General features: G+C 41.8%; 2 protein-coding genes across 2 annotated transcripts in view; one reads left to right on the top strand and one right to left on the bottom strand.

Moving 5' to 3' along the window:
• The window catches only part of BIRC7 (baculoviral IAP repeat containing 7), a 7,117-nt gene extending 1,764 nt beyond the window's left edge, over positions 1–5,353 (top strand). Inside the window, exons 2-6 of the mRNA XM_010296428.1 lie at positions 879–978; positions 2,253–2,334; positions 2,437–2,482; positions 4,627–4,698; positions 5,151–5,353. Of these exons, the coding sequence (XP_010294730.1) occupies positions 879–978; positions 2,253–2,334; positions 2,437–2,482; positions 4,627–4,698; positions 5,151–5,353 (503 nt within the window). The remainder of the gene's footprint in view (positions 1–878; positions 979–2,252; positions 2,335–2,436; positions 2,483–4,626; positions 4,699–5,150) is intronic.
• A 4,232-nt stretch (positions 5,354–9,585) lies between these two features.
• Positions 9,586–27,946, bottom strand: part of NKAIN4 (Na+/K+ transporting ATPase interacting 4) — a 51,095-nt gene continuing 32,734 nt past the window's right edge. Inside the window, exons 5-8 of the mRNA XM_010296429.1 lie at positions 27,462–27,659; positions 18,541–18,601; positions 15,346–15,430; positions 9,586–10,161 (exon numbers count right to left, since the gene is read on the bottom strand). Of these exons, the coding sequence (XP_010294731.1) occupies positions 10,152–10,161; positions 15,346–15,430; positions 18,541–18,601; positions 27,462–27,659 (354 nt within the window). The 3' untranslated portion in view covers positions 9,586–10,151. The remainder of the gene's footprint in view (positions 10,162–15,345; positions 15,431–18,540; positions 18,602–27,461; positions 27,660–27,946) is intronic.

The raw sequence follows: 27,946 nt of genomic DNA, 5'->3' as shown, positions 1-27,946 counted from the left end.
AAGAGCGTTATAGGCAAATTAGCTTATCTGCTGCTTTTGTCTTTTTATTAATGGCCAGGAACACCGAATAAACTATAAAGTGGTGTCTTCAGCTAAAAACCTCTGTGTTTTGTGTTGGACTTGATGTATCACTTGCAGAGCGGCTGTTTGAGAGCCCAGCACAGAGACTTTGGGGACCCATTAGGCAGCATCAGTCTGACATGGCACTCCCCTGCAGTCACCTGAGCAGGAGAACTCTGGAACTGAGCACTCGAGTTAAGCCAAACAGTACTCTAACACGCGAGTGTTTGGAAGATTGTGTGACCCAAACTCACTCGGCAGCCTTTACTGACACTGTTTCATTGCCCTTAGGGCGGGGAATTTGTAGGCAGGTCGTCTTAACTGTGTTTAGCTTTAATTATTTTTTTTCCCCCTGTGATTTCTGTGAAGAGAAGCACAGTAGCCGGATGGATAGCCTGGGACTGTGATGTGGCAAATTCTTACACTTATGAGACAGAAGCTGTGTACATTGTCTGACTGCCCGTTGCTGGTTGTGGCAGACTGTGGTTAGGGAACAAAGTATGTTTATAGGTATAATTAATTATGACTTTACTCTAAATGCAGGCAAGAGGGGATTGGGTAAGTATGTGCATACATGGGAGCTATGGAGCTCAAATGCATGCTGCCTGTCAGCTTGTGACCCAGATCTGGAATCATCTCAACCAGCTGCAGCTCTGGGAGTTTAAACTCTCATCAGATTTCTGCCTCTATACAACTTGCACAGTGTTGGTAAATTGTCATGTGCTCATCTGTTCTGTCTGGTGGCCTGTGTTGTCATCGGGAGCTAGTAGAACGTATAGTGTCTCGGATGTCAAATAATCTCTTGATGTGTTTTTCAGGACAAGGGGATGTAGTGAGGTGTTTTTACTGTGATGGCGGTGTGAGGAACTGGTCGTTTGGAGATGATCCTTGGAGGGAACATGCCAAATGGTATCCAGGGTAAGTCAGTCTTTTGACAAATGTCTTTTGTAGCAAGACCAGAAGATATGCCATGCATTCCACACTAAGTTCTTTTTTCATAAGACTTGAGACAAATGATTCACAGGTGTAGCAGTAATAACAGAGGCTGGAAGCAGCACTTATTAGCTTAGTTCTAGATTTTTTTTCTACTTAGTTAGAACAGGTGAAAAGCTAGTCAGGTATGTTCAACCATTTTTAGCTGCGTAAACTGTTGCAATAGTCTGAAATCCCTGAAATCTCAAGAGACAGGTTCTGAATCCTCAAGGCCAGAGTCGCACAGTAAGGGACCATCTTCAGATCCTAGTAGTGGGTCAAGATAGAAAACTTGTTTCTAGGTTGGCCGCTTAGTCTGTACTGTCTTACAAAAGTGCCTTCCTCCTACTCTCCCCTCACATGTGGAAGAATCAAAAAGTGGCCTGAAAACCTAATCATCATATCTTCAACTGCCTCTCCTCTCCTGTTTCTCCCTTTGCACCCTCCCCCAAAAGTTGTTGTGTGGTGTCTCTGTGTGTGTTATCCCTTACAACAGTTCATTAACTCCAGGACAGTTGGCTTTAGTTCCTTTTTACGCTCCTCCAGGCATTGCCACATCTTCTATTCTGAAGGCTGATTTATCGCTGGAGTGTTCTATGTTAATGATGAAACCTACTGGATGATGGTTGTCTAAGCTGTAACTAGTTCTTTTTTTTTTTTTAAAAGAACTGTATAAATAGAAGTGACAAAGCCTAAATATTTAGATGCTCTCACTTGAAAAGCAAAATCAAATGCTCAAGCTAAGGTAGAATGGCACAGTTCAGACCTGAGATTTACTAATTTAACCTAGAGTTCACCATCTAAAAGTTCAATTAAAATCACTTTCTTTAGTGTCAAAGAACAGCTTTGGTTTCTGCTGCTCTGAGGTACAAAAAGAAAGATTTTTGTGAACCTTGTTTTTCTGTAGCAGTTCTTGTGGTTTTTTTCTGTGAACTGCTCTATTACAACATTTTCTGTGAACCGTTCCAAAGGACGTTGCAGGTGAGCTCATCTTGGACCAAACATGAAGACTGATTTAAGGGGAGGTTGGATCATGAGCCTGTTATTATTGCACCTCATGCAAGGAGCAGGGGAAAAAAGGCCATGATCCTCCCTCTTTAATGAATATAGCAGTCTGCTCCTAATCTGATAGCACCCTTTTGCTTTGAAAACTCAAACTACTACTGCTGCTTTCACTTGAGATATCATGTACTAATGTCTTTACATCTTTCTGCTTATAGGTGTGAATTTTTATTGCAGTCAAGGGGGAGAGAGTTTATTAGCAGTGTTCAGGAGTCCTTTTCTACCACCCTGCTATCTCCAGTGAGTCACGAATATTTTGTATATAGTGGATGGGAGGTTTCATAGATAGGGGGAATTCTGAACACATGCTTCTCTTTTGTGACTGTCTTGTGACATTTTCAGAGAGATTCCTGGGATCACACTGAAGAAGATTCCCCTGCTTCCCAAGGTCAGTGCTATAATTACATGGTCTTTTGTCTTTTATTGAAAGTGGTGTAGTCTTACTTCTACCCCACCCCAGCTACTGTGCACTCTGTAGACGTGGTGTTTGAAAGATGTTTTGATATTCTAGAAGCTGTTTCACTTTATTTGAGGAAACGGTAGCTAGCACAAGAAGCAAAATTGCTTGCTTTTGTGAGACCTCTTAATCTACGACTAGAGACATTTAGCTAGTCTGAATAATCATGTGACTTTTGGGTGCTTGCCTAACTTTCCTTTGACTTGTCCGTGCTCTTGATGTTGTCTGTCTGTAATATCTTTCAGGCTACAGCATTTTAAACATACTTGTTAGGAGACCAAACAGAGAACAGCTAGAAGGTCTAGTTGTTTATGCAAGTGTTGATCCTGGGGATCTATTACCATTCATCAGTTGCTCTTGGAAATTTAAGAAGGTGAAATTTGGCTCCCGTAACTGTGGGAAAACTGATTTTTCTCGTCCTCTTCAAGAGTCTATCTGATAGGATGAGCTTAAGAAAGATTTAAGCCTTTGAACGGGCTGCCAGCTGAATTTCCTTGCTTCTGTCTTTACTGATGAATGGTTGAGCTAGATTATGAGGTAGGAGAGACTTCAATTGGGATGTCCCTCTTGATCTTCATGAAAGCAGTTTTGAGACTTCTGTTCTGGGATGTGGAAGCAGAGATAAGGGTTCTGGACTGGGGCCAAACATGAGAGACTTGGTTCTTGGTTCACTGATACAGTAGAGTAAACAATCCAAAATTAGTCTCTCTTTGGCTTTTATGAAATTGCTTTTGATGACTTTCTTGTGAATTATGATTGGAAGTAAAAACTGTAAATCTGGATGTTGAAGGTATGAAGGTAGCTTGAGGAATGTTCTAGAATACATTAATGCCATTTTATATATAACAGTTTCAGGGAGTGGCGTACTTTTTGCCCTAAGTTCCGCCTCTTTTTGGTAAAGTATCTGCTCACTGCTTTACAGATCCTCTGAGGAATTGCGAATTGCAGGCTCTTCCTTCTCTGGATCAGTTTACCATAGTACAGAATGTCCTGCAGATGGGCTTTGACCCCACCTGGGTAACTAACCTGGTAGAGAATAAATATGTGCTGACTGGGACTTTCTACCTTTCTGAGTCTGAACTGATTTCTGATCTGCTTCAGCCAGACTGGGAAGAGAGCGGCAGTGCAGAGGAAAGCAGAGGTATGCCTGACTCGCACACTCACATTCTTGGTGGATGTTTAATCTCTTATTCACTTTATTTTGAGCACTGTTGTGAGTGTCTTGTGTGTCTGCCTTCTCTCTTCCTAGGCTGGAATTAAGAGTAGTAATGTACCCAAGCCTGCCTTTCTTTGAGAGGCTGAAGAATGAGATTCTGCTTTAAAGAAACCCCAAGGAACTGTGATTACTGGGGTATCAATAACTATATCTGTGGTGTAGATATCCTCAATATTTTCTGTTGCCCTTAGATCTGCAGTAGCAGACAGCTGCACGGTGCGAAGGCTTGTGCACAAATTCACATCTGATGCAGAGGCAGGCAGTTGTCTGAAGCAAGGCTTCTAGGATGCATGAGTACTCCAAGCTTATTTAAAATTGAATCAGTGACTTGATCAGAAATAGCCATACTTGTTTGTTTGGATAATACCTATTCTCGTTAACTTATCTATGTCTGTCTTGTGTTATCTGTTTTATGGAGTCTGCCAAGTGAAGTTTATTTGAAGATGTAGTTCCACACAGGCTTTCTCTGGTGGTAAGCCTGCTTTCCAAAGCTCCTGTCTCCATATCTTGGTCTGACATCTAAGCTAAGGCAAAAAAACCTCAACAAACAAAAATGTGATTAAATAGCACAGGAGCAGGAACGAGCAGCTGATGGCTCTGATATCCGATAGATAAGCCAGCTTTGAGGAGACAATGTGATATGGACACGTCTTGGTAGAGAGGTTAACATAAATAGTGACTGAAGCACCACAGAGAACATAACTTCAAACACTCATCCTGGTGAAGCTCAGCATCAGAGTAAGGAGGTTTTTGACCTAAGGCTACTGAAATCCAGGATATTTCACAATTTTAAACAGCAGTGCCTGAAGAGGGAGGAAAGGCATAGTATTTAATGCCATCTTCTTTCCTGGTTATACAGATGCTGTTCAGAGAGAGACTGAAACATCAAGTTCAAGAGGAGAAATGCAATCTGTGCAACAAAAGGAACCAGGTGCACTGGGCTGACAGTGGTGGTGAAATTGAGCCTAGGCATAATTGGGATGGTTTTTATACTAATGGTATCGGTGGTCATTGTATTTGTTCATTTTTTTTTAATCCTGAAGGGGAATGTGTGCTAGCTTGAATAGTAACTCAACACAGAGACCCTTTTAATGAATTAGAGTTCCACTGTGAAGCAGACTGTTCTACAAAAGATTTGGTTGATCTCATGTCCCTGCTCAGTCCAGTGTGCATAGATGCTGAATCTTGTGTAGATAAGCCAGAGTCTATAATAGCTGTAGTTTTTCAGCTTAAACTTGCCTGAGAGGTACATTTGCCATTTTCACAGTCTCTGAGCAAAATGATGAGCGAGTTGCAGTGTGACTGCCTAAGATGACAGGGACTGGCACACTGGAGCTGTTGTAATGCTAACAGTTTGGGCCTTTTTTTTCTTTTTTGGTAAAGATGAGTCTCGGATGAGCACAGAAGAACAGCTCCGACGCCTGCAAGAGGAGAGGATGTGCAAAGTGTGCATGGACAGAGATGTGTCTGTTGTGTTTGTTCCTTGTGGCCACCTGGTAGCTTGTGGAGAATGTGCCCTCAATTTGAGATTGTGTCCTATCTGCAGAGCAGTCATCCGGGGAAGTGTGAGGACTTTCATGTCCTGAACCATGATGTGCCCAAGGGGAAAGATGAGTCTATACAACTCACTGATAGTGCAGCAGAGGAAGAAAATAAGTAAATAGTTCAATTGATGCTAGAGCAATCTTACTTGCAGAGTAGCTTGGCATGAGTGTAAAAACTTACTAAATGTTCCTCCTATGCATAGTGTTTCTGGTAAGAGTTGCTGGTTTGCTGTACTCTTGCTGATCTTGCTGTAGGACTGCTCCAGATGAACTCTGCTGGTTTCTTTTGTCCTCCAAAAAGAGGCTTTTATTGATAGAGATTCTCCTTCTCTAAGTTCTTGCATTCTCAAATGAATCCCTGCTCTATGTTGAAATCAAAGGCTGTTTTCAGTAGACTGTCTCTGGTTCTTTTTCTCATTTAGCAGTTGTTTAGAGATTATTCTGCTAGGGTTGATGGCTTCCTTCAGTAAGTCTGAGTCAAAATGGGAGTATTTTTATACAAAATGCATTCTGTTGAGGCTAGAATACTCAGCAGCAATGTATCATGAGGGAGGGAGAATCTAGCTTTTTCTTCTGAGCTCTTTGCTCTCTTCCCCCCCCCTTGTTGAATTTTCAACAGTTGATGGAATGTTTCCATAATGCTCAAATCCACATAATTAAGTGAAAAGTCTGGCCTGTTGTAGACTGTCCGATTCCTTTACTCTCAGCAGACCTCCCTAGACAGAAGGTGAAAGGCTCTTTGATGGTTAGGATCACTAGATGATCTCATGGAAGCTTCTTACTGAGACTCTTCCCTGGCTGTTGGGTATTATCCTACTAGAAGATAACTATGGAAACTTGCCATTTTAGGACTTCTGTTTGCTGGCTAGACTGATGATTCTTATTTTAAATGGAACATTCTATCATGTAGCCAAAAAGAGAAAGTTTTGTCAATGCTATAGCTTGTTAACTGCAGGGGAAGAGAGATGTTTTTAAAAATTAACTGTTCTTTTTCACTGAATAAAAAGCTCTTTTGTTTTATTTTACAGAGGTCTGAGTATCTGATTATATCTAGTATAATGCCCTACTGGGGGAGGGGGTGTAGTGGTGTCCTAAAATGTTAGAGTGACATCAGGTTGTAGATCACTTGAACTTCTGTCCTTCAGTACTACGAGAGCATGAGTTAGAGAAGAAACTGTTCTTACCATCCATTAGCTTCCTTTTGGAATTCACAAGACAGCATGTGGGTCCTGCAGACTGTCTTAACCACAAAAGAAGGCATAAGGATGCAGGAGGATAAGGACCTGATACATGAAACTGTGTAAGTGGGGAATAATTCTGCATCTGAACTTGATCCAGAGTTTTGGTACATGGCTCTTAAACACATATGTGGAGGCTGGAGCACTGGCTCTGGAGTTGCTTCTGTTTGGTTCCAGCCCTAGATTACAGGCTTGTCTCTAGTAACTTTAAGGTGTCAGTTATCCCTGGGCCATGTGGAGGGCAGATCTCTTCATCCTTGCCTTCAGAAGAAGATATTCATGCAACTCTTGGCAAGGATGAGAGAAATTACTAGCTGATCAGTTTAAATTCTCCAACTCTGGGAGGAATTGGTGGATCTTTGCCAGGCAGCAGCTTTCATAGGGAGCAGAATTGCACCACCATGCCAAGTTAGGTGTTGTGTCTGGGTTCAAGCTATCATTGGCTTTATTTTGCCTCTGTAAATAACAGCAAAAGCTTAGAGTTTAAGTAGCTGTGCTAATCTGAGAAGGGAAAAGAAAACCATCTCAGTGTTGGAATAGTGTTATTTCCTCCTAAACTTTAGCTGGGTGTGGCTCGAACCTTGCCTGAGCATCAACTGGACTACAAGGCTGTAAATATATCAGCTATTTCTGGGGCTGCTTTTGTTTCATGCTTTGAAAATTGTGGCTTTTCCACACCTGGAAGGGTGGAGCCTCTTTTTCTATGGTGAGATATCTCTTCAGAAATGGGTATGTGTTTGTTTTGACTAGCAGTATCTCAAGTGATGCCTATCCCCAATAGAGGGCACTCCGAACCTGGAGATAAGGGAACCCACTGGACCAAAGTCTTCAGCTGCTCCTTAATCTTGCAGCACGTTGGAGATACAAAGGACTGGGAGTCCCTGCCCTAACAGAACAGGGTCATTGCGTGACCTTGCGGTACTTGGAGTATGTCTAGCACAAACAGGCCAGGAGGAAGGGTTGTCAGAGTATGAAGGATGAATGGTTCCACTAATGAAAACTCGCAAAGGTAATTAAGTGTGGAATATGAGCCTTGGTAGCTTGTCTTACTTTTCTTTCTTCTCAGACTGATTTTTTTTTTTGATGATTTATGGCAGTCATTGATACTAAATATTATAGGCTTACCTGAACCTTTATTTTACTTCTATTAAAAGGTACTTAATTACCTGTGTACATCATAACATAGGGTGGTAGTTATGAAGCTTCTTGGTCATCACACTTGTATTTATTTAATAGATCTTTACCAGTGTGTATTAAAGTCAGGAGGCATGCTGTTAAGTGCATAGTTTGATGCTTAGTCTCTGTAGAGTACTTAGCAAGGGTTTTTGTTCAGTTTCATTTAGTAAATGTGGCATCAAGGCTTGGTCAGTTTGAAAGGTACAGTGTTAAAAACATGCAGACCTCAAATAATTTGAAGAGTTCCTTCTGACTTCATACTACTATCTAGAAGAATTCCTTCCTGAAACTACTAGTGAAATGTTCCAACTGTTCAAAGCTGAAGCTGTGCTTTCTCCACCACTTGTGCTGAATTTTGGTTGCTCTCAAACAAGACCAGTAAAGAATGCTGGTATCCAGACAATATTTCTCTGAGGAAAATGAACAGTATTAAACCAAGAAGTGTAAAGTCAGTGTTTTCCGATGAGGAAAGGGAAGATTAATTTCAGAAGCCCCAAATAAATGGAAGTCTTTCATGGAACAAGCTCATTGACTAGAGGATATGTATTCTTTCATTCCTTTTTCTGCACCTCCAGGGAGCATCAGGTGGGCAAGTACAAATTAGTGTAATACAGAAATGAACTGAATCGAAGAAGTGGTGGAGAAAGTGTGAAGAGCTTGTGTATGTACACTGCTATGCATGCTGAATGGTGTAGTAGCTTGTGTTCCACTGATTATTTCTTTAACTTGGTAGTGGCACAGTATTGACTAATATGGGAGGTAGCACGTTTTGTCAGGCAGAGTTGTTTTAAAGAGAGTTGAACGTTTTCTTCCTCAAATGATGAAACTAATATCAAACCAGCAACTGTCAGTTGTCTGTTCAGTCAGAAGCTATGGCTTCTGCTGGCTAAAAGAAGGAAAATACTTACGGAAGACAAAGACAACATTTTTACTCACAGCTGTACCTGATCAGAGCTGAGGATGTTAGGTTGCAGTGGGTATCTGAAATGGAAGTTGCACAGAAACAAAAAGTGTTTTCTTAGTGCTTATACTTCTGCATTTATAGAAGAGGATTTTGCTTCCTGGGCCCTTTGGAATGGGGCAAAGAAAGGTGCATCATTCTGTCTTTGACTTAGTACTTAATGTTTTTATTTCTTTTAATGCTTCCCTCACACTTCTCTTCCCTAGCATGGCTTCTAGCTTGACTCTTCTGAAAAGCATTACTCAAAAATGCTAAGTAATCTCAAACAGATTAGGCAAGATAAAGAATTGCAATGGCACTGGGAACATACCAGCCAAAGAACACCATGGATGGCTGACAAGTGTTCTTTCTCTGCTTGACACTTAACATGCTGGAGGACACAGATAACAAAACTGTCATTGTTGTTTTTAATTGCTGCAGCTCATTAATGCCACTTAATTACACTTACATTCCCCCTTTCCTTCAGCCCAATCCCTCCCCTCAAAATTATCCTGTCACAAAAAAATCCTTCCATCAGGATGTTGCCAGGCTTGTGCCTGGAATAAGTGTAGCTGCTTGGTGAAGAAGGCAGGTACAAACACATCTGTGATCCATGAAGAACTAGGCGTTTTCCAGTGTCCTGCAGCAGGTTTCAGCTGTGTATATGGCTACACCAGTGTTAATTTAATGTAGATGGGCAAACCCAGAGTAAGCTACAGCTGCTCGGAGAATGGCTTGGCATGTTGAAATGGGGCTAAGCTCCATGCTGAGTAAAGATTTGGTGCTCGCACTAGTTTTTAGCTGTTCAGCGTTATAGGAGTTGGGTCACAGAACATTGAAATCCAGGACAAATGCCTACTGCTAAGGCACTGACCATGTCTAAAGAATACAGGATGAGGAAGGGAGTCCTGGATGGGTGGGGGGAAGAAGGGAAGAGCTCTCACCTATAACTTAAAAAAAAAAAAGCCTAAATAACTCAACTGTGAATAGCCCCCACCTAGATCTATATAGGCAGGGAGGAGATGAAGTTGTGTTAGGGGATTAGGCCCTTTTCAGAACAAGGGAAAGGAGAAGGGGAAGAAACTAACTATAAAACACATGAAATGTCCCAGAGTGTTATGCAGTGCTTCCTTCCTTATGGATCCATGGTGCAAGGAAGCAACTCCAACTTCAACTGTATCTCTTGAGAGAGGCTCTTGATGAACTTGTTCTGCCTGAGGTCTTCAGGCCTGTGCTGTTTATTGGCTAGTGTCACCAGACTATGGTAGGAATGCTTCATCAGGGCACTTGGAGAATTAAAAACCAACCACATGGCCGTTCTTCAATGTACATTCATTGCATTTGAAAAGAAGACAAGGAACAAAAAATGGAATGGAGTTCACCATCCTGCATTTCCTCTGCCAAAGATCCAGGCCGCAGGGGATTGTTTCTTGCAGCACCTTTGATGGTGGAGCACGAGGTTTACCATCCTCTGGCTCCTCTCTATTTACGCAGGCCTGTAGAGGGAGGGAAAAAAAAAAATGAAGGCAGGGCATCAATGTGGAGCAAGAACTAAGTTGCTTGCTTAAGATAACAGAAATGGTGTGGAAATAATGAGGACAATTTTTTTTTTTCCTGTTCTGGGTTTTTAAATATGATTGACTACAGATGAGGAATAGGATTGAGGGCTCAGAGGTAATGTGGTTAAGTAGTCTTCAAGTCTGGAAAGAATGCAATGTGTATACCAGACCTGAATGTACTGCAGTTAGACTAAGGAACAGATATAAGCCAGTGTGTTAGATCTATGTATCCTCAGCATTTGGAGCTGCAAAATTGGGTTAGGAATTTTAAAAGCTGGGGGTCATCTCTAGAATCAAATAGCTTCTTGAAATTGCAGTGATGTGCTTTTTGTGTAGATGCAGCAGTATCAGCACATCTACTTTTGTAGCCAGCAGTAAAGATGAGTGAATGTTTTCAGCAGAAACATCACCTCTTAAACATGCAGCTTCAGGTTGATCAAAACAGTTTGCAAATTCATGTTGATATTCAGCAAAGTGTTTGGGGAAAAAGTCTACCTAGAAAGAAAAGCAGAAGCATTTTGTTTTGCGGGTTTTTTCCCCTCAAAAGTGTGAATTTTTTCCTGTTTAAGTAAAAGTTTCCTTTCTAAAGTATTCTGGTCATCAAACAAAGTTTGGAGGAGAGGAGGGGAACAAACCTAAAGAAGTTTAGTTTCTTCCCCCCTCCATCTGCCCTGGTGTTTCAGTCTGCATTTTGAATTTTTTTTTAACTGAAGAATGTTATTTGCATATTTATACCTATTGGCTGTCAGTTCATCTACTGAAGAACCTCCTTTTAACCTTCAGTGTGGATGACTGCTACAGAACAGACTGTGACACAAAAGAATTGATTAGGGAGTATGAAGGTGAGCAATCACCAGCTGGAGCCTTAGATCATTCAATTAACCAATACCTCCTGTTGCTACCTGTCAATACTGAAGTCTACATCTGATAAAAGTCACACCCTATCTTACCCTGTGACCCTTAGCACTGGTAGATCTGAGGAAAGCAAAGTCAGTGCAATCTGGCTACTCAACTAAAATAAAATTAAAGCTCTTGAGCCATAAATGTAGTGTAGTACTTGGGGTGCCAGATCACAGTGAGTGTTATGAACAGGAGCCTCCCAGCTGTGCAATTCACTGCCTGACTTTACAAATACAGTTTTAAAAGGCAGGGACATCTACTGCCCATCTCTCTATCTTTTCAATAACTGGAGGCTGCCTCCTGTCATCTGGCAGGTTCTTGGTTTAGACCTAATCGTGTCTCAAAGCATGATTTTGTACTATTGTGTTCTACAACTGAGGTTGCACAGTGCTTTTTTCTGAAACAAATTCAGAGAATGACATCAAAATACTGAATGGATGCAGCAGGCTGGAAGTGCTGACAAATGATCGTGATGATCTGTGCCTGCTCCTCTCTGGGCAGGTATTGCAGGGTACTTGGCAATAACAGCTTTAGTCAGAAACTTCAAAGCTGTCTTGGTTAACCCTTCCACAGTTATCAGTGTAAGAATGCTTCCTTGCCTCAAATGATGAGAATTCTGTTATTACAAGTGAACAAGAAGAAAAGCAACCTGGAGCTGATGTCCTGTCCTGTGCAGCCTACGAGGAGACAGTGGTGCAAGCAAGCATGGCCTGAATTTGAGCCTTAGCTAAGGAAGGGTAAGAGCTCAGCCTTTCCTTTCTGAAGACTCATTGGAAATATTCCCTTCTGGCCTCAGGAGAATAACTTTGGTTTTCAGCAAGGTTATTTATTATCCTTTGGCTAAGTACTTTGACCAAGAAACTCATGCACTGAAGACTTTAGCATATCTTCTATCAAGATTCCTAATATATTATTATTAACTAACTAGTGCAGTGCCTTGATTGCTAAGCAGCAGTGAGATTAAGGGTAATTCTATTACACAGTAAAACTTCCAGAACAAATTTTTCCTGATAATTTGAGTCTCTTTTACTTAAGCTTGTGACTTGAAATAGGAACTGTCACAACCAAATCCCCTTGGAGTCAATGAAATGTAGAACAGAATCAGTTGTGGAATCTGAAATAGAAATAATTGTATTTATACAATTTCACTGTTGCTGTGTGAGTGTTGGAGGTGCTAATTAAGATGGAGCACACTTAAATCATGCCTCTGTTAGCAAGCATACAAAACTGTTGATTTTTTGTTGTTGTTGGCTTTTTAAAAACAAAAACACCTGGTTGTTGATAATTTGTGATGTTTTCTACTAGCTGGAGACTTGCAACTGAAGTCAAGGAGGTCAGTAGATTACCATGATAAAGCTGGGAGATAGCTGGATTGTGGTCTGGAAGTACCTATTATCAGTAATAGACTGGGGAGATATGTTTTCCTCCTAGCAGGAGGCAAAGGTATTTAAGAACTTTTTTCAGTGCAGCAGCTAGAAGCTGATGGCCGGAAAGGGGGTATACATTTTGAATACTGAAGTAGGCTGCCAAGGAACATGGCAGTCACCCTTTAATATCTTTGAACTGTGACAGCATATTTAAAAGTTATTTAACTCATATGCTGCATGCTTGATACAGAGGTTATGGGGGTTGGTCTTGGACTTAAGTTATGCACATTGCTCTAGGTCAGTGTTATTGTTCTGTGAGGCCTTCAGATTTCTGAGAATTCATAAATTTAGAGAGATGAAGAAGAAAGACTAGGGAAAAATGCAAGCCAGGACAAAGGAAAGGGCACATTGGGAGGAGAGGAAAGAATGTGATCTCATCAGAGGAGGACAGGTAAAACTGGAGTGAATAGGATAATTCCATTAGGGAATGAAGAAAAGTGATCCTGATGGTGCACTTGCCCTGTTGCCACGACTCCCTAGCAGGAGAGCAGCTGACTACAGGCAATGGGGTGATGCCATCCTAAGATGAAAGTTCATGGTTGCCATTAGCTCCAAGTTGTAGAGTGGATTTTGTTTCATTCAGCATTTTCTTCAACAAAAAGGGGTTAAAAACAGAAAGTCATATGTTCCTGACCCCTCACTGTTCTATAAATTTAAACTTGACAGCAGTTGGATGTGTTTGTTGTTTTTCATCTTTTTGAACAGGATATTAAAAAAAGTGCCTTTGGTCATCATGAAATGATTTTCACAGCAGGACAAGGGCATCTGGCACTCAGTGCCCCAGACTGCAAAATTCCATGGCATCATTAGCTGAGAATCAAGTATCCGTTCCTCCTCTCCTATTCATATATGTGGAAGAAAGGCAAGAGCTAGGCTGCAATAAAGAAACAAAAATTGCTATTTGGTGGCTGATGTGAAATTTATAGAGGGTCACCTTACCTACTGCTCAGTAGCTGTTTTCATCTCCTCTTAGCCAGAAAGTAGTATTATATTGTGTTGGCAGAAGCAATCAATAGATAAGTGATGGTCTGAGGAATGCGACTGAAGAACAACAAAATTATCTGTGAACTTCATTAGTAGCTTTAGCATCTTACTGGGACCCTTGTAAAGCAGTCTTATGTTGCTAGCTTCTGTTCATATTACAATCTCCCCATATAGAAAACTTCATTTATAAGTATTAGCTTCTTCCACAAATGGAATTTATCATTTTAAGAAAAAAAAACAGCCCAAGCCTCATAGTGTAAAAGTGATGTTACTTCAACACACTGCTGTATCAAGCTAGTATATCAGGGAGTTGCTGAAAGCTCTATAGCTTCTGCAGGCTATGGAAAAATCCATCCCACTGTGACAAAATGAGAGGGAAATCAATATGTAATCTCCTGTAGCATCCCTTTTAATAATGCTATTGCACCCCCAAAGTTACAGGGAATTTAACTGCTTTGCAAAAATGACTTGTTCTCCTGGTCTGTCACTGCAGGACCAAAGTGGGTAGTAAGTCTGTACTACATTAGAGGGGCACAGCTACAGATCTGTTAGGGGGCAGTTTTTCTTCCCTGAGCCCCACTTTTGTCCCCCATTCTTACATCCTTCTTTTTGACACAACTCTCTGGTAACATTATCCCCATAGCAGCTGCTTAAAAAAAAAATTCTGCATGTTGAACTGCCTTCTTGCAGCCTAATTTAAGGAGTATCAAAAATTCAGATCTTATTGCTGCTTTAAACAGATACTACTGGCCTTTATGTTTGAGAATCTCATTAAGAACTAGCGTTTAAGTGGACTGTGTGAAAGTGTGATCTTGTGCCTTCAGCAGTGGGAAGGGATTATCAGAGGGCCGAAGCTGGAATTCAACAATGGATCTCTATTAGTGGTATGAGAGGAGCTGCTGTGGACAACTCCCCTCTCTCTCTGCACCTTGCTCTCAGCTGAACTCTGGGGATGCCCCACACATAGAAGCCTTTGTTCTTGTAGGCAACACAATTAAAAAAAAAAACCTACAAAAAACCCCCTTAAGAGCAAACCTGTGCCATCCTGCATACAAACCATCTAACATTCAGTTTAGTTTAGTTTAATTCACTGGTGTTTTAGTTTTGTGCCCTACAGGTTCCCTAGAAGTACAAGCAGATACAGGGAGACCCTGTATCCAGGACAGAGTCAAATTTTGTGTTGCCACCATGAGAAGATTATGGGAAGATGGCAAAGAGATAGCCAGTGATGCAAATTGCATGGATGTATAGGTCAGAGTTCAGTTATGTCTGTCCACAGAGCTAAAATATGGCTTAACTAACTAGATGTTGCATAAATTTTACCCCAGTAACGATCTTTCATTGAGGCTCTGTCTGACAGACTAAAATATAACCTTGAGATTGAGGACCATATTCTGCTATCGCTATGGCTTACTCTCAGCATCCACTGAGGCTGACTATTCCTTCCTTACAGCTCCTACCTTTATCTGGTTGGGCACCTTTCACTGCTGAAAAGCTTCTCTCAGCTTTCTTCAAAGAAAAGGCATCCAGTAGCTTGCTTACAATAACATCCTATAGCTGGCCCCACTGCTTCCTATCAAACAGCAGTGCCATAAGCCACATACAGCAACACCAGCTTCACCCTGGCAACCTGGGGCTGAGCAGAGGCAGTTTCACCCCCTCCTGGTGTCCACTTGTTCATTCCTTCCATGCCTGAAAAGCCTGCTGGAGAAATCAACCTGCAAGGAGGAAAAACCCCAAACCTGCGGCACCCTTGAGTCATCAAACTAAGAGGCATGCATAGCCTCTTAGCACAGGAGATGATACTTACAGGTATGTCTGCTTGAACAAAAGGTTGGTGGGTTTTTCATTGACATGGTAGAGAGGAAATGGATCAAATCCACCAATGAAATCAACTGAAAAAAAATCAAAACTCAAATAAACAAACAAACGTGTCCAGAAAGTTGAAAGGAAATGAAAGAGAAAGTTGGTGCATGTCATGGCATAACACAAAGATTAGTGAGAGAACAGAAAAATGATTTTTCAGGTATGGATTGCCTGGTGGAAATATCTGCCTGTACAGACCTCTTTTCCAGGATCTCCTTGGATGGGCAAGTGTGCCAAGGAGGAGATTCAGCTAATACAAGACTTAAAGCAGAGAGCTGACAAAAGACCCCAGAAAAACAAGAGGGCCTCCCTCAGCCTCCTCAAGTATTGCCACCATGCTGTGACTTCACACAAGAACTGAGCTGACAAAGCCGCAGCCATTCAGCGATATGCTGAGAGAAGGAAGCTGGGGAATGGCTTGTGAGTGAATGCCAGCAGAGAACTTGGCAGCACAGCAATCCCCATGAAGGTTATATAGAGAACTGGGAATTTTCCTGCCCCACTTGTCTTTCCTGCAAGACGGACAACAGCAGCTTTGGAAAACTGCAAATACCTCATTATCTTCAGCTCTGATATTTTTCACATCCCCTCTGCCAACTCATTTTCTTTCAATTGTATACAAATAGGAACAATGCTTCCCTTCTCCTTATTCACATAAGGGCAATGTAACTCAACAAGGAAAGTTTTAAGTGACAATTCCCTTAGTAACCACAGAAGAATTTTCCAAGTCTCTCTCAGTTCCCCTGAAATTACTGAGCTGGCCAACATAGCCAGGTCAGCGGGGGTATGATGTGGTGTGATTTGTGACTGACCTCATAGACCTTGCAAAAACCTTTAAAATAGATCCATCTTAGAGCACTTTTTGGTGCCAAGTTAGTGCATTTTGTTTGGAAGAGTAAAAGCCATCCCATTCAAATGCCATTTAGATGTAACTGGATAGTCTTATTAATTATATAAATACCTGTTTCTTTTCCTTTCCTGAAGGTGGCACTATTATTTTAACTAAAGAGTTTTGTTATTTTTAGTGAACAAACAATAGAAAGAATGTTTACTAAATATATTGTAAGTGAGAAAAAAAATTCTTAAAATATATTTAGAAACCCAAGGACAAAGTATTGATGGATCCGTCTTGATGGATAGCTTCATGCCAATACTGTGATTTTTGGAACAACTGTGAGTTAATGGGCAAAATCTGTAGAGGTTCTAAGTTAACTGGGTAGATAATTCCCAGTAATGCCAGTAAGACTTGACTGTTTCTCAACCACTTTTGAAAATGTTTGTGTATTTTAAAATCAAGACAGTTTACAGTTTTAAAAACCAGATACTAACTATATTACCTCAGTTGTGGAGTATCTAAATTAGGAAGCCTTAAAGAATTGCAATTTTCAGTAACTCTCTAGTACCTTGAACAAACAAAAGTCCTATCATCTGAGCACCCAACCACAGAAGCACTCAAAATCCAAGTCACTTAAAATAATAAAAATCTTAACCATGGTTCATTGTTGCAATATATTACAGGGCATTAGCACATCTAAAATATTCTTGCCCACAATTCAGCATTAGTAGATCCCTACTGCTGTGTTTTCTCATGAAAATCACGTTAGCATGAGCTTCCTGATTAATGTGCCTCAGCACTTATAATTACTTCATGCTGCATATCAAAGGAACATTTAAAGGAAACCACAAATGGAAGAGAAAATTAAAACGTAGCTCAAATTTGTTCGGGTCACTGGAAGGATCTACCACTGTGAGTGTGAAATATTGATGGTTTGTCATTGTTAATTATTCAAGCTGACATTTTAACTCCAAGCTGGGAAACTGGGAGGGAAAAGGAATTTGTTAGTGGAAAAAAAAAAAGTATCCTGAAATTAATAGCTCTGTGTTTCTAGATAACACTTCCTTCCATGTGGTTGCCTCTTCTGACAGCTACCTACTATAAAAATGAGCTCTGTCAAGCTGTTACTTCACAAGATTCAAAAGGGGCTCAAAACTCAAGCTATTTAGCTAATAGAAGAGGTATAGGGTAATTTAAAAAATACCACTTATAATGTAGCACCTTTGCTAAGTGCACTGACAAGTTCTAAACAAATAATCAATAATGTCAGTAGAATGAGTTCAGCCACACAGGATGGAACAGAAAAACATAAGGACAAGTCAGACAGATAAGCAAATGCATCTATTTTCTCTCCTATGAAATCAACACTCTTCACCTACTTTCAAATATTCAGTGCAAAGCTGCTGTTTTTCAGCTAACATCCATGCCAGCTGCTCTTTAAAACAACAAAGCTACTTGCACAAACCTAGTGCATGACTTAAAGAAGTGATACTTGGATATAAAGCCTTTGCATCAGATCCTTACCTGGAGTAAGCTGGCCTAGACCCAACACATTGCCAAAGAAATCAAACTTCACATTTTTTTGAACCCTGTGCTCTTTTGTTTGTAAAATTATTAGTCTCAAAGGGTGTTTTAGAAGGGCAAAGTAATCCAGGACCAGGTTATGGATATCTGCATGGCTCCCACAGACCCAAGTGATCCCTCTGAGTCTTTGCTCTTCTCTGACACATATCGTGGTGAATACATGACACTTAACAGATTTGTGTACCAAACATGAGGGAGTCAGCTCCTTCCTCCGTCTTGTCATTCAGATACAGTACTTCCTCTGCTTTTCAAATTACGTGGTCAGGTTGGTACTTGGCAAGAAGTCTCATGTTCTGCTTCATCCTGGGCCTGTGGCATGTGGTACTCAGCAGGTGGCCTACTTGAGTACTGGGCTGTATTCTTTGTTGGAGGTACTCCTAATTACAACAGTAGTATTTCAGTGGCATTACTCTTAAGCTATATAAGCTTGAGAACAGAAGCAGCTGCCCAGTTTCTCTAAAGCCTAGCCTGAGTGAGTAGCCAACAAGCTTTTTTGTGCTGAAAGAGTGGCAGAATTACAGCATCTAACACATGGTGACGTGGGGGAAAAAAAATGTCACAGTAAAAATAGCTGATCCTTGAAAGATAGGTAGTGCCATATCACATAGATGGAGAGATGGAAAGGAGTCTGATGGCAACTCATTCCTGACAGACAAACATCTGAGAGAGAAAGAAAATTTAATAAAATTTTTGCCAAGAGATCTGTTGATAGATACTTACAGCTGTCTTCTTCTTCTGTAAAAACACTAACAACGTAACAGGCATAGACAAAGCCCACCAGCTGGAAAATAGAGAGAATAAATCATTTTAGCATCAATCTTGCAAGACTGGTCAAAACCTGCTTGGCATGACTTCAACAGCCAGCTTGTACTGTCAGCTTGGCAGCATTAGTGTAATGGTGGAGCCAAGTCATAGTTGCTGTAAGGTAGGGAGTGCAGGTCTAGGGTTAGGGGAAGACACTGTTGGGAGCATGCTCAAGACTAAAAACTTGCAAGACCCATCCTCGCCTTCAGACCAGTAGCCTGCTGTCACTAGAATGATTGGCAGGAATGTGGGCTGGCTTTGTTGATACTGAAACAACTGTGGTAAGTTTACTCTCTGTAAGAAATGGTGACGATGCAGGACAGTGCCTTATGTAATCCAAGGGCCGGGTCCTGCACTTGGGTCACAACAACCTCATGCAACGCGACAGGGTTGGGGAGGAGTGGCTGGAGAGCTGCCCAGCAGAAAAGGACCTGGGGGTGCTGGTCAACAGCCAGCTGAACATGAGCCAGCAGTGTGCCCAGGTGGCCAAGAAGGCCAGCAGCATCCTGGCCTGTATCAGAAATAGTGTGACCAGCAGGAGTAGGGGTGTGATCATGCCCCTGTACTCGGCACTGTTGAGGCCACACCTCAAATCCTGTGTTCAGTGTTGGGCCCCTCGCTACAAGAAGGACATTGAGGTGCTGGAGCGTGTCCAGAGAAGGGCAACAGAGCTGGTGAGCAGTCTGGAGCACAAGTCTTACAAGGAGCAGCTGAGGGAACTGGGGGTGTTCAGTCTGGAGAAGAGGAGGTTGAGGGGAGACCTCATTGCTCTCTACAACTACCTGAAAGGGGGTTGTGGCAAGGTGGGTGTTGGTCTCCCAAGTAACTAGCAAAAGAATGAGAGAAAATGGTCTCAAGTTGCACTCGGGGAGGTTAAGATTGGATATTAGGAAAAATTTCCTTTACTGAGAGAGTGGTCAAGCATTGGAGCAGGCTGCCCAGGGAGGTGATGGAGTCACCATTTCTGGAAGTATTAAAAAAAGTCTGTGGATGTGGCACTTCAGGATATGGTTTAGTGGGCATGGGGATGTTGGGTGGATGGTTGGACTTGATGATCTTGAAGGTCTTTTCCAACCTTTATGATTCTGATTTTGGATAGACAGACATATAGGGGTAGGTTTTACTAACAGAGGTCCAGGCACAAGAACACCTCAGCTCTGCATTCCTGTCAAAAGGGGTATGCAAGGGAAGAGAAATTACTTTGGTGCAGGAGCTACCAACAAGATGGGAGTAGGTTTTATGCAGATGAGATAGAAACTTAGTTAACCATAAAAATGGTGATGTACTGACAGCAATGCTTAGAGACACTGAAATCTTTAGTGACTTTGGTTTAGAGATTAAAAAAAATAATTGGAAAGAAATCCTAGTTTTACCCTAGCTCTATAATTTCTAAAGTTCTTTCTATCTGTAGAGAATAAACACATCTGCATGGACTAATCAAGCACTGGGCTTGCAAAGTAAACAGGCCAGAGCACAGTAAGAAACACGCAAGATGATAGCAGTGGTCTTAATTCACAAATTGCATAGGTTGGCAGTAAATTGCCACCTCCTGGGATTCTGATAGAAGCAGGGAAGGGAGCAGTAAAACAATAGGATACTTCTCAAATAACAGCCATCCTGGCACAGGGTACCCCTCATGTCAACCCATTGCTCAGAGCAGTCTTTAGAGCAGAAAACTAGAGTAAACATTATAAAAGCAGTTTAAAGTAGCTTGGTGGGTCTGCCCTTAGTTGGTAGTTTGTAGCAGCTCTAAACCATCAGAGCTGCCTCATTTGGTTTCAGTAACAAGTTGTTACTCAGCCTGACTAGAGAAACAGACTTCTGGTACTACGGCAGCTAAGAAGTCTAGATCCAGCAGGGTTTTATTTTGCTTTGCCGCCTTCTTGTTAATCAAATATCCTCTCCATCCTTCATTTTACATCTTCACATAACACCCCACTTAGCAAGATCTTGGTTGACAGTAACTGTATTAGTAAAGTTATTGGGAGACATAATTGTTTTCCCTTGAACTCAATTCTTTTGAACAAGAGTTAGAGTGTAACATACAGTGACTCACGGAGGGAAAACAGAATGATGCATGGTAGGGCTTGAAAAGTAGAGTCCATTCATTTTTAATATGACAGAAAAATACATCACACCAGAAAACAAAAGGCAGGATAACGAGATTTCTACTGGGGAGTTAAGGCATTTGTGATTTCTCCAGCTCTCCCTAACAAAACGCACCTTGTTGGAAGGAAATGCAAGATTTTTGTAGCATCACTAAACCTTGTATTTCCTTCACAACTTTCTATAATCATCCGAAAGACAAGCCAGCTCTCGCTTCCTCTTGGGTGAACCTTATGGAAGCATGTTCCAGTACCTCAGGGGAGGAGGGGTAGCTCAATGCACCCACTCCCCCGCTGTGCATTTTTGAAACCAGGGCTACTTCATACTAAGTTTGTGAGCTAGAGCAGACTTCATGCAGAAAAAAATTAAATCCTTCTGGGTGTGATGCTAACTGTGAGGCCCCATGCAATAGCTAATTTGATTTTACCTGCTGACTTAGAATTGCCTCCGAGTAGAACCATTGCTCTTTAAAGGCAGGGGAAAAGAAAACAAACACAAAAAAACCCCAAAACAACAACAAAAAAGTCAGAATAATCAGAAATTTTTCTTCTCTCCTATTGCTTGTACTGTGCTAATGTAAAACCCGGGGAATTTTTTTTTCCCTTAAGTTTGGGGCAGGTTCAGTGTCCGGGCACAAGGGCTGAGGCCCTGGAACTGGCCGTGGTGCTGACGCAAGCCCCAAGGCTGCTCCCCGTGGCCTTGCGTCGTGGGCTAGGCTTGGCTGCGAAAGTCGCCATTAGCGCTCATCAGCTGGGCTGTGGTAGCTGACCCTGTCGCCACTTATGGCTCTTGCAAAAAACAGAGTGCTTCAGCTTAAAGTCACAGAAATCACAGAAACACTAGGTTGGAAAGGACCTTCAAGATCATCAAGTCCAACCATTAATCCAGCACCACCATGTCCCCTAGACCATGTCCTGAAGCGCCACATCCACATGTTTCTTGAACACTTCCAGAGATGGCAACTCCACCACCTCCCTGGGCAGCCTGTTCCAATACCTGACCACCCTCTCAGTGAAGAAATTTTTCCTAATATCCAATCTAAACCTCCCCTGGCGCAACTTGAAGCCATTTCATCTTGTCCTATCACTAGTGACTTGGGAGAAGAGGCCAACACCCTCATCGCCACAACCCCCTTTCAGGTAGTTGTACAGAGCGATAAGGTCTCCCCAAAGTCGTCCCAGCACACAGTGAGACATCTAACCACCCGTCTGCATGCTCTGGTCTCCAACATCACTGCATTTGCACTCGCCCTAGGACCAAATTAGGAGTGTGGCCACTCACATTCTTTATACCTGCTCTAGCATTTTTATAGTTTGAAGATCCAGGATTTTACATTTTCACAGGATATAAGGTCAAATAATGCAATTTACATACACACAAATATACAAGCAGGAAAGCTGCCATTTGAACGTGTGCCCCGATTCCAAGGGAACTCTGCGAAGGTTTTCTCTTTCCCCAGATTTTCCATCATGCCTCAGAGTAGGAACTTTGGGTTAATAGCCATGCAAAGTGGCAGCCCTAAATCCATTCACTGTTATTACACTCTGTAACATGTACACACAAACCTTCTGCGATATCTGTGTCAGGGAACACCTGGTAGTATTAACAATGAAAATTACTTACCTGCCCAGTTTATGGGCAGAGCACGTCAACAATTATCAGCTATACTGTCATGAGGAACCTGATAAACCTCTGAAAATTGTTCACAGTTCAGAAGCACCAAGCAAGCAGTAAGATTGACTTGGGAAGTTTGTTTTGCACAGAAATCAATGCCTCATAAGCCTCAACCATCATTCCTCTCACCCCATACATTTTTCCTTTTATGACTTAAGATGACCTTTTGCATTCAGAAAAGCAAACCAACCAAAAGCTAGTGAATTAAGTGAACTTCTCTAAACCTCTAATTCCAGCTCCACTGGAGTGGAGGATTTTCTTTTTTATTTCTTCTATCTCCTGACTTTGTTTCAAAATTACCTGTTTAATGTTTACAATTTACTTTTTATTGATTTTATAATCCATTCCTTCTTTAACATGTTTCATCAATAAAAAATTGTTTATTTAATGGCACTTTTTATTTAAAGAAGTTTTGCTAGTGTTGCAACCCAGCCAGAGCAGGAAAGTTTCAGTGACAAGGAGGGAAGAGACATACAACATAAACATGAATTGCATTTTTGTACAGGCTGACCTAAACGATAATTAAACATACCACCTCAGAGGTGAAGTGAACTCCTGGGGCTCCCCATGTCTCACCTGGTGCATGAATTACGAATGAAATATAGCTACAGAGGAGAAATGACTCCCCTGTTGTCCAAACCTTTTTACTGGAAGAGTCTGCTAGAATGTGGGATGAGCAGACTCCAAGAGACACCAACGGTTCGCTTCTGACTGCATCTTTGATGGAGATGTATCAAGCCCCCAAACATCACCAAGTTTAGCAGCAATTAATATAGAACAGAAAGCTTCACAGAAGCCAAGATTTAGAAGTAATTTCACTCTTGCTTAAAGTGCCATATTGGTTGCTGATTTCAATACAAAAGAGGGTTTTAAGCTCTCCTATCCCAGGGAAATGGCAATAATTCTTAGATCTTTGCAAGTTATGTAGGGGAGGTGGAAGAGGAGGGAAAATGTCAGTGATGTAAAATGACACTAAGCTATTGCTCTAATTCCCCAAAGAATGTTCTTGGGCTTTAGCCTCTGCTGCTGTTTCTCTACTTGTTCTGCATGTTCAGTACCAGCTTCCTCCAGGCTGCAGAAGTATCCGATTAAGCTTTTTATTACGAACACATGTTGTAGGCAGGTGTGTTCAGTCAGCCTGTCAGACAGCCTGGGAATGCACATGCTGCTGGACCAAGGAGGATGGAGCTAGGATGTCCGAAGCATTCCGCAGGCAAATGAACAGAGCAGAAAAGACAGGAAGAGACAAGTGTGCCCAAAGGGAATGAGGAAAACAAGTCTGTGCACCCTCTGCCCTGCTGTCAACTTTTTAAGAGAGAGTTGAAAAGTATTCATAAAAGAGCAGCATTGAACTGAAGTGCTGGAGCCAGGAAGAATGAATTACAGCAAGATCTACAGAAAGGGACCAGCTGGCTGCAAGTGTGCAAAATACATGGAGGATGGGAAGGCAAGCTTGAGGAGGTGTTACTGTGGCTTGTGTGAGATATTAGCTTTAGTCTACATCTGTCCCAGCGAAGATTCTGGGCTCTTCAACTCTTCTCTCAATAGAAAAAACTTGCCATTTGTTTTTCCACCACAGAGAATATGTGCAGAGTTTCCTCCTTCAGGGCAGATTTATTCTAGGTTTCGCTTCTAATCAGAGATAATGAAGTGTGTACGCTCTCATCAGTGTGAGGGGAGAAAATGAAGAGATCTCTGCTACAAGAAAGCAAAAAGCCAGCTTGTGAAAGAGCTGTTGTGACCAGATCTCTAAAGTGGCAATCTAAATCCTTTCATTCTTTGACCTTCTTTACTCTTTAGATGCAGTTACGACCACTGAAAATCTAGCTTATGCCAACAGAAAAGCATCTCTTGTGCGCTGCTTCTCACATAACATCTGCTGTCAAGGCTTGCATTGCTGCCTTCCTGGGAACCTTCCAACCTGTCAGTCTGAGTGAAAACAGCAGACAGGCAGGCAATGAGTTCTCTCGGTTGGGAAGACATTTCCAATTTCCATCCCATTCAATGGAGCCTCAGGAAAAGCCTAACCCTCCCCACTCCCAGAACTACCATATGGACAGCCCAGAGCTATGCCAGGTATTCCAGAACTAGAAATCACTCCTCTCCCTGCTGGCTGGCAAGCTGGGGAGATGCAAGATGAATCCTTGCTAAGATAAAAACAAAGCAGATTTCTTTTCTTGACAAACTAGTTGCTGTTGCATTTCCTAACTGGGTTGGTAGGATTAGTTTTAAAGTGACATTTCTATAACAGTACAGACTTTAAGATGTTGTTACAATAAGCTTTTTCCTCCAATGTGTTCTGTGCTAAAGCATTGAGAAAGATTTTCATACTAGGCCCTACAGCTACTTGTATCACACATGGTGACAGATATACTGAAGTTTGATCACATTCCAGATTAAAGGAGTTGCTTTTGCCTTCAAGGAGTACAGACGAGCTCTGAGCAAAAGCACACTGAGACCTTATGTATCTTCAAATGTATGCCCAGGAGCAGGATAATATAGTCAGCAGGAGTCAAGATGACAGCCAACACTGTGCTCACCATATGGGTTCAGGTTTGCTTTCCCTCTCCTTTGGCATGCAAGACTGAATTCAGTGAGCCTTACCCAAGTACACAATACAGTGTGCTACAGTTCCTCAATAGTCTCAAGGAATTGGTATTTCCAGAAAACAACCAAAATGTCCACAGCTAGGTACTGCATAGTTAAAGAACATGGATTTCTCAGTAGCATATGTGGAATAAAAAAAAAAACAACAAACCCACAACACCCCTGCCCCTCAACTTCTAAAAACCATTAGGCAAAGCAAAAAAACTACAGAAAAGCACAATTTTGCCTGTCCCTTGCCCTTCTTAACAGGGAATTGACTATTCCTGTCTCAAATGTGTGGCAGACAAGGAGGGAACTAGGTCATGTCCCTTGCTGCATCTCCTGAGCCTTCAAGTTCCTAGTTGTGTTTTTTGTACTATTGATCTGGTCTCCCTGCATGTCTGCAGCATGGTACCTACCAGCCTCTGTGAAGGACAACACCCTGTAATAAAATCTGCCTTAAAATGAGATAAAGAGAACAGAAAAAGGTACTGGCAGGGATCAAAGAGTTTGACCCTCAGAGACTAAAACGGGAGAGAACTGGCTGACTGTTTTCAGAAAGTGAGAAGGCTTGCTTTGCGCCTTACCTCAGCAAAGTGGAGAGGAAAAGCTCTATTTCTCCCACTACATGACAAAATGATTTGAGCTTTTCAGAGCTGGCAGGAGTTACAGGCCTTGGGCTTCAATACTCTACCTTTATTACGGGATAAGTAGAAATTTAGTTCATTCTGTATAGCTCAGCCCATACAGCTTTCTTGCATACAAGTATTTTAGCCTCATTTCCAGGGTTTAGGATTCAAAAATCCATTATAAATTAAATCTCAGGGAGAAGGAGAGGGAAAATATTTACCTAAATCCTATTTTATCTTATACTTCCCTTCTCTGTCTCCCCATCTGGCCCTTTGTGGTGTTTTGCAGATGCACAGAGAACATTGTCATGGGCTTTTGGGAAGAAGCAAAGGAGAAAACACTGCCAGAGACACAGACTCCTCTATATCGGTGTGATCACTTAGCTCAGAGCCATGTGCCTAAGTTAGTAAGCTGCCATAAAAAAAAAAAGTTTTTCCAAACAAACTGAGGACCATTTGTTGGCTGAACCTCTAGCCTGAGGCAGAGGGGCTTGTGCCAGCTCAGGCATTTAGGAAGGATGCTAACAGTGACATACTTCTCCACTTCAAAAGTCTGGGATGTTCTGACTTCAAAATCCGTCAGTTGTTTCACCCAGCTCAGGAACAGCACCAGCTCAGCATCAATCCTGATCCAGCCAATGGCTCTTTATAAAAGACAACAGGCTCTATTTTTCTGGCTACATAGGTTTACCTTTCTCATACACATGCATCAAAGCAACTCTCAGTTCAATGCAGATCATTTTCCCTGAAGGAGAACTAACCAAAGAGTAACAGCCAGCACACATGCCAGGGAGTCTGTCCAACTCGGGAAACAGGAGCTTCTCTGCCTCTTTTTTGGGACATGGCAAGAAAGTGATCTGAGTCTTCCCTGCTCCCTGCAGTTCACTGGGTCACACAGATCATCCCAGCTAATAGGAAATGCAGAATCAAAAGGGTGGAAAGTTGTACCAAAAATGTGCAGAGAAGTACTTGGCACTCCAGAAGCTTGGAATTTCTCTATTTTTTTTTTTTATCCTTAAACATTTAATCAAGGCAAGCTACCTTTCTTTTCTAAGCCAAAACTGAAAGCTGAAACGTGTTTCACCAGTCCATGTCCGTTTGTACTTAAAGCCATTAAACACCAAGTAACAAACCAAAGCAGATTAGAAAGATGCAGTCTGCTAACTCTAATGCAGCTACAAAATGCAAGAGTACCGACGAAGTAAGGGGGACAACGGACTTTGTTTCAGTTAATTTCACAGACAAGTGAGAAACAATTAACAGTGAACAGTAAGGACACCGAGTTACTGCAGAGGACTTTAAAAAGCCTGTGGAAGACTGTGATGAGGAAAGAGTTGATGAAAACATTTAGTGCTTATATCTTAGGTGCCAGCAGAAAGAAAATATGCTGCTTTTTGCTTGCTTAAAGTTTCTTTCATTTGCTGGAGATAAGGATCTTCTCCCTTTTATTTCTTCACAACAACTGTGCACATATGTGCTTTGCCACCCATCACTAAGTCATTTGGAATAAGAGAAATCCTTCCTCAGAAGGGTCTCTGTCCTTGTGAAAACATGAATTTCCACATCCCAACAGGGATACAGAATGATTTGTTATGGTATGGTTGCATGTGATACATTACTTCATGTGTTAGGTTGCTGGTATCTATTTCCAATTCTTTCAAGCAGTCCTGTTCATAAGAGACTAGGAGAACAAACCAAAAAAAACCATGTACAGAGGCTTTTGCAATCAGATGATACAAAATGGGGTGGAAAATATGGGCCAGCCTCTGTGCCTGGAAAAAAACAAAACCAAACGGCATCTCCTCCACAATTGCTACCCCGCAGCGCTCTCAACGCACTCACCGCGATGAGGATCTGGAAGGAGCTGTGCATGACCTCGATGTACCGATACTCCAGGGCACAGCCTATCACAGAGATGTAGGAATGGCTATCCAGACCTTTGATGCCAGACATTGAAGCCTCCTTCCTTACACAGCCAGGACCGTTTTCACTCCACCATGACTGGTGCCGGGAGATGTTGAATGTCAAGAGTTCACTGTCCTAAAGAGAAAAGTTGCCAAGAAATCTCCATTTACTATAAGAGTGTCTGATATGCTGCCAGACAGAGGTCATATTAAGATCAATGGAAAACCTAACATTTCTAAGATCCCCGCCCTCAGGAAATGGTAGCACAGATCAAAATACATTGTCTTTATGTTCCTTGTAAGTATTTCACAGGCAGGCTTCTGTGGTGGGAACCATTTCTGAGGCAGTCCTGCAGCACTCCAACAAAGCTATTTCACAGAATCATTAAGGTTGGAAGGGACCTTTGAGATCATCAAGTCCAA

The sequence above is a fragment of the Phaethon lepturus genome, unplaced genomic scaffold, assembly GCF_000687285.1.
Source record: "Phaethon lepturus isolate BGI_N335 unplaced genomic scaffold, ASM68728v1 scaffold27881, whole genome shotgun sequence".
NCBI classification, from domain to species: domain Eukaryota; kingdom Metazoa; phylum Chordata; class Aves; order Phaethontiformes; family Phaethontidae; genus Phaethon; species Phaethon lepturus.
Note: the sequence above shows the minus strand (reverse complement) of the source record. Positions and strands in the feature narration are given on the sequence as shown.